The 7,455-nt window shown below is 36.6% G+C and overlaps 1 protein-coding gene across 1 annotated transcript; it reads left to right on the top strand.

Annotated features, from left to right (window-relative positions):
• Positions 1 to 6,211: 6,211 nt before the first annotated feature.
• Positions 6,212 to 7,228, top strand: LOC121506526 (2-oxoglutarate receptor 1-like). The gene has a single exon (XM_041782368.1). The coding sequence runs from the start codon at positions 6,212 to 6,214 to the stop codon at positions 7,226 to 7,228; it is 1,017 nt and encodes a 338-aa protein (XP_041638302.1).
• Positions 7,229 to 7,455: the final 227 nt, after the last annotated feature.

The following is a 7,455-nucleotide window of genomic DNA, read 5'->3' on the forward strand; positions in this document are numbered from 1 at the left end:
ACTTGTGTTACATTTTATGACATTGCTATTTTATGTTACATTATGTTACAGTGTGTTACGTTATGTTACGTAAGGATACATTATGTTGGGATACATTACATTATGTTACATAACATTATGAATATTACCTTCTGATTGGTTGTCTTAAGACGAGATTCATTTTGATACGTTACGTTAGGATAAATTAGGCTATGATATATTACACTATGTTACATTATGATAGGTTTTGTTATATGCTAAATACAGCACCTTATAATACGTTACATGATGAGACATGCTATGATGTTACATTTGTATGACGATACATTTTGTCACGTTTTGATACATTACATAATACATTACGCTATGATACATAACACTAAGATACATTACATTGCGATAGGTTATGTTAGGCGCGTTATGTTTTGATACATTTTATTTTATGTTACACTGTGATATGTTACGCTATGAAACGTTAAATTATGTTACATTAAGATACATTATGCTCTGATATGTTACATTGATACGTTACGCTATTATACATTGCATTATGATGTGTTATGATAGGTTTCGTTATGATACGTTATGTTATGTTAAATACATCGCGTTATGATACGTTACATTAAGACATTTCATGTTTTGATACATTACGTTATGATACATTGCGCTATGATATGTAACACTAAGATACGTTATGTAATGTTATGTTGCGTTAGGTGCTTTAAGTTATGATACATTGTATTATACGTTATGGTATGGAACGACACGTTATAAAATGTTATATCATGATGATATGTTATATTTCTATAATATTTGATACTTTATATCATATGTGATGTAATGATACATTATGTTATGATACATTTTATGTTGTTTTATTTTGATACATTATATTTTGATACATTATAATCCGATAATTTATATTATTATATGTGAGGTTATGATATATTATGTTATGATATGTTATGTTATGAAATGTTAAATCATGATACGTTATATTATGATAAGTCATATTATGATAAGTCATATTATGACATGTGAGGTTATAATATATTGCATTATGATATGTTATGTTTTGATACTTTACATTATGATGCGTTACATTATGATACATCACACTATAATACATTATGTTACATCATGTTGCAACAATCAGGTTAGGCAACACTGAGTTATTTTACATCATTTTTTATACTGTCACTATCCATTTAATTACACATTACTACAATTACTTTCCATTATGTTACTTTATGTTCCATTTCATTACTGCCCATTAGATTATTAAGGTCAGTCATTTTAAATTATGTTACCTCATGTTTTCATTTTACTTTTTAGCATTACTGTACATTACATTCCTTCATTTTGTTCATTTACATCCAGTCACATTAGTTGTCATCAATTTCCTAAACATAGAATTACAATACTTTATGCTTCTTTTCTGTTTTTGTTTATTGTTTCGAACATGCAAAAAAGCAGCTCGGTCTGTTTCTCTTCTTATTCAGGACTTGAGCTGCCCCAGCTTCTGTGTCTGGCATGCCAGTCAGTTGCATGTAAAGCTGAGCTCATGTTTGTTTAATGTCTTCATCAAAATAGCAGTCCATGTACTTGGATCTGATAGCAGCAAAGTGAATGGGAGTCTTATTTAGAATCTTTTGCCTCTAATAACGCAGTCTTTGTCGCTTTAACACCATGACCAGTGGCTGCCTCCTTACTGAGGGGATCACGTCAGCAGGACAAATCTGGTGCACCGACTTCTCTCATCAGCTGATTGTATGAAGAGAGAAGTGTGATAAAGTTTCAACTTGTCCATGCTGCAGTGCAGGTAACCTTGCTACTGGGGCCAAGGGTCCTTCCCAGGAATGTTTGTGTACACTTAAACTCTATTTTGATGCTATTTTAGTCACTCTCTCCCCCTCATTTCTATCAAAAATACACATCTTATTGTTTTAGACATGTATCCTTGTGTTTGAACTTAAATCTTAAGGCTCCTTGGAGAACAAGACCCCATGCAATTGCTTCCCTATGCCTAGAATAAAACAGCAATGCCTCTATGAGCCGCTGTACTATTTGTGCTCTGCCGTGTTTGGCTGCCATCATTAAAAACATTTCAAATGACACTAATAAAAGAGTGATTTTTTGACACCTGCATTGTTGGATGGAGCTTAATTACACTGTAAGAATGGGGTTTAAACAATAATCACTTTCACACCCATGACCCTGTTTTTTTGAGCCTTCATTTCCCGCTTTCTTCCCTACTTCCTGATTACTTTAATCACAAACCAAGGTCTGCGTCTGTGCCAAATTTAGCTCTGTAGTGTCACACTGAGGTAATCACAAGCCTGTTTGAAGAAATAACAAAGAACTCAGTGGTTTATTTTTTCTGAACAAAAGGTGCAGTATAATAGAATGCAAATGTTTTTTTTTTTCTCCTTTGAGTTTAATCGGCTCAAACATGACACCAGGAAGTACGCGCACATGGCTGAAGGAAAAAGCACACAACGGTGGACTTGCAAACAAAAATATGCCGGAGTTTCCCCCTGGGTGGAGAGGACTGGAAGGGAAAGGGAGAGAGTAGGAGGAGGAATAGATGTGATAACAAAGATGAGACACTGAAGGCTTGGTGAGAGCACTGATGAGGACACTGTAGCTAAAAGTGAGTATATTTTTTAAACCTTCTATGACTCAGATGCTCAACTGGGAAACATGCTTGGTTAGTTTGTATTTTTCCACCAAACTTGAAAAATAAGCATTTAATGAGAACATGTTCCTGCATTATGAGTGTGCAAGCGATGTGTAAATGACAACTCGCACATCTCCTCACATCCATAATGAGAGCAGATTGTACTGACAGCATTACAGGAGGCTTGCCGTCAAGCCAGAATGCCATAGGCGCTGTCATATCCTGAGAGGCTTTCAGAAAGCAGACTGTTGACAAGGAGAGAAGAGTTTTGTTTGCTGCTTTCTTCTCCGGAGTTCGCTTGATTGTTGCTTCCCTTGTCTGCTTGCCTCTTTCTTCCCTGCCCTCTCCATCCTTCCTCCAGCGGTAATTGCCAATGACATTGATATGAAAGCTGAGGCAAAAGAGAAGGATGATTTGCTTGTAGCCTAGTTTTTTCTTTTTCTCTAGATCAACAACAAATGCTGCATCTATGTTCTTCTGAATTGAAAGGGATGGACTGTTCATGTAGCTCAAGATGTCCATTAAAAATGTGACACTTGTTATACAAACCCAATTTCCAGAAAAGCTGGGATTTTGTACAATGTATATAGAAACAGAATACAAGGATTTTAATTCAGCAAAAAGAGATGATATGAAATGCTCTAATTAAATGACTTTTAAAAAAGAAATAGTCTGAATCTGATGCTTATGACACATTTCAAAAAAGTTTGGACACAAGCTTGTGTACCACTGTTTCCTTCTGTAAGCATCTAATTCCGATTAGAAAAGTATTTAAAGTGGAATTATTTCCCATTCTTGCTTGACATACATCCTAAGTGGCTCATCATTTTATTTTTTACCAGACATTTTCAGTGGGAGCCACGTCTGGAATTTATATATGCCAGTCTAGTATCTGCACTCTTTTACTGTGAAGCCAGGCTGTTGTAACTCACACAGAATGTGGCTTGGAATAGTTGTCTTTTCTTGTCCCCTGTGCCAACTTTTTTGGAACATGATGCAAGCATTAAATTGTGTCTGTGTTTATTTCTAGTAAAAAATTAATTTTACCAATTTGAATATAAAATGTAGTCTCTATGCACTGTATTCAATTGAATATAGGTTGGAAAGTACGTTTTACACGGTGTCCCAACTTTTTTGGAACTGGAGTTTGTACATTTAAATGTTCACACTTAAAATAGAGTTTAACGTTGTGGGTCCCAAAATTTGAATACAAATAAATGAATGAACAAATAAATAAATACATACATACATACTTACATAAATAAACCCCTTCATTTTCTAACAAAAGCATTTTAGCTAACATTTCAGATATATGCTATCTGCCATGAATTATTAAAACAAAAATACAGAGCATCAGTCATCTTTGCATTCTTAGCTTTAAGAACTAACAAAAGCATCTCATCTAACATTTCAGGCAAATACTCATTGCAAACTACCATACAATGTCAGCTGAGATGTTACCATACAAAAACATCTTAACTAAGTATTTATGCATATTTTAATCATAAAAAAAGAAAAACACTAGCAAATGCTCAACATTAACATTTAAACTATAGCATGAGCTAATGCTTACCAAAATCTACATTTTTAGCCATAAGAACTAACAAGAGTACCTCAGCTACGGCGTACACTCCCTGCAATGATGTACAGAAAAAAAAAACAAAGCGCTAGCTAATGCTAGCTAAGCTAACATTTCAGGCTCACTGCCCAGACACATAGCATAACAAAGACTTAGCAGTAATTAATGCTAACCATCCCTTAGCTTTGCATTATTAGCTTTGAGAACTTACAGTACCATCTCAGCTAGTAATTTAGGTGTTTGTCAGGACAATCCCATAACAAAAATAAATTACTAGCTAATGCTAAACATGATTTACCTTCCATTCTTTGATAAGAACCAACAAGGGCCTTTAAAATAACATTTTAGTTGTACCATTACCGTAAAAACCCTAGGAACTAACTAATCTATCAATTTAGTCGTAAATTTACTGCTAACTTTGATATGTAGCCTAACAAAATAACAGCCCTAGTCAATGCTAACCATGATTTTTTTTTTTTTTACATTCTTAGCCTTAGGAATTAACAAGAGCATCTAATTTGACATGTAGTTTGTGCAACTTCTGCTAACTAGGGTATGAAGCTATCAAAAATATAGCCCTAGCTAATGTGAACCAAAACGTATCTTTACATTCTCAGCCTTAAGAACTTACAAGAATATCTAAGCTGAGATGTAAACTCCCTGTTGTGATAGAAAACAAACATAGCTGTAGCCATTGTTAACCATCTACATCTTTAAAGTCTTAGCAGTAGGAACAAACAAGACCATCTAAGCTAACATTTTAGGCTCACTGCCTAGATACATAGCATAACAAAAATGTTGCAGTAGCTAATGCTAACTGTGTCATATTCTTAGTGTAGAGAACTTATAACAACATATCAGCTAGAAATTGAGGTGTTGGTTCATTCATTAGCACCAATTAATTATAACCATTATTTACCTTACATTCTTCAGTGAGCACCAACAGAGGCATTATAGCTAACATTTTAGTTGTACAATTAGTGCAAACTATGGTATGTAGCCCATCTGATATATTGCACTAGCTAATGCTAACCAAAATTTACCTTACATTTTTAGATGAGCACCAACAGGGGGATTTTAGCTAACATTTTAGCTGTACACTTACTGTCAACTATGATAAGTAGCAAAATAATATAGCTCTAGCTACTGCTTACCAAATTTAGCTTTGCATTATAAGCCTTAAGAACCAACAGGAGTATCTGAACTAATATTTCAGGCATACCCTCCCTGCCATGATGTATAGAAAACAAAAAAAAATAAATAATAAATAAATCTCTAGCTATTGTTAACTTTCTTTTATCTTTGCATTCTTAGCCTTGGGAACAAACAAGAGCAGCTCAGCTAACATTTCAGTGCTTACTGCCCAGACACACAGCAAAACAAAAAATCAGCAGTAGCTAATGCTTACCATCATTACCCTGGTATTCTTCGCTTTGAGAACCAAGTCAAACTTCTCAGCTAATTCTAAGTGTTAGGTGTATGTTTATTGAAACTTGCAAGACATAAATGCATTAGCATTAGCAAGTGCTAACCATCATCCAGCTGTATAGTTCTTTATGAACCAAAAAAGACTTCTTAGCTAACAGTTCATGTGTTCAGTTACTGTTCGTATAATACTGACAGTAAAACAGAACAAAAATGTAAGTGAATTTTGGTCTAATTTTATTATTTTATCAGGTGATTAAATTTATGCTTATGCTAACGTGAGTCCATTTAAGTGCTTGCAGAGCTTAGTGTCACCAGAAAATATAAGTCAAACATCAGCTAACAAGTCTGCTGTACAATCTTAGTATGTTGATGGTTGTGTTTGATTATAGTTGGTTGAACAAACCTTTCATGCTAAAGGAATTATTTGACACAGATTCAGAGATTTAAATGTAGCTAACAGTTTGACAACACAGAAATTTAAATGAGTAGTTGATGTACTAGCCAGGTTTCTGATTTTTTAATTATATGTTCAACAGGGTTCAGCCATGACCAGAGAGGACCAAAACTGCACTGACATCGACCAACTGATCAAGCGCTATTACCTTCCTGTTTCCTATGGAATCATCTTCATCGTTGGCTTGGTGGGAAACATCACCTCCATCAGCATTTACATGACGAAGATGCGTCCGTGGAAGAGCAGCAGCATCATCATGGTCAACCTGGCGTTTACCGACCTCTTCTATGTCCTCAGCATGCCCTTCCTGATCTACTACTACAGCAATGGCGATTCCTGGACACTTGGCGACTTCATGTGCCGCTTCGTACGAATTGGCTTCCATTTCAACCTGTACGGGAGCATCCTCTTTCTGACGTGTCTCGCCATTTTTCGTTTCGTGGTGGTGAGCAAGCCTTTGAAGGCGGCGCAGGTGCAGCAGAAGCTTTGGGGTATAATTGCGTGCTCGGTTGTGTGGATAATCACGGCTGCTGAAATCGCACCAATGATGACGATGTTTTCCTTGGACAACAACAACACACGCTGCTTGGACTTTGCTAGCAGTATACCCTCCGATTTGCAGTGGTACAGCTGGTTTCTCACCGGACTGGGGTTCCTGCTTCCTCTAGTGGTGGTTTTCATGTGTTACATCGGGATAGCAAAACAGTTGGTGAAAGGGCCCCACACTAACAGTCCATGTCGGATGCGAGCAAGGCGCGTCACAGTGCTGATACTGACCGTGTTCGTGGTGTGTTTCCTGCCGTATCACATCCTGCGTGTAATACGGATAGAAACGCGAATGCCGGGAGATGTGCCATGTATGGTGGAGCGCATCGTGCACGCCGCGTACATCATTTCACGGCCTCTAGCTGGACTTAACACCTTTTTTAACCTGGCTTTGTACACTCTATCAGGTGATAAGTTCAGGAGGGCCTTCATTAGCACGTTTTACCGGGAAGGCTGGCTCACCAAGGCCAGGTCATTGCTCCATCTGGCCATCATTAACACGCCAGACAATGACATACCTGCTGTGCGACTGATTGCCATCCAACATCTGACTCTTCTTTGATGTATTTCTAATTCATGCTAGTGTAAACGTACTCAGACATCATGTCGGGAAAGCTGCGAGACAGCTGTTATGTACTGTCAAAAGACAATTGATAGTTTCAGTTCCTTGCAGACTGAAACTACATGCCCACCCCTGAAGTGTAAATATACATGACTGAAGGTTGATGCTGTAAATGTAGGTTAAATAGACCTTTGTTCTCCTTTATCTGGCTAGAAAACACATGAGTA

This window comes from Cheilinus undulatus, linkage group 24 (assembly GCF_018320785.1).
Source record: "Cheilinus undulatus linkage group 24, ASM1832078v1, whole genome shotgun sequence".
NCBI lineage: Eukaryota > Metazoa > Chordata > Actinopteri > Labriformes > Labridae > Cheilinus > Cheilinus undulatus.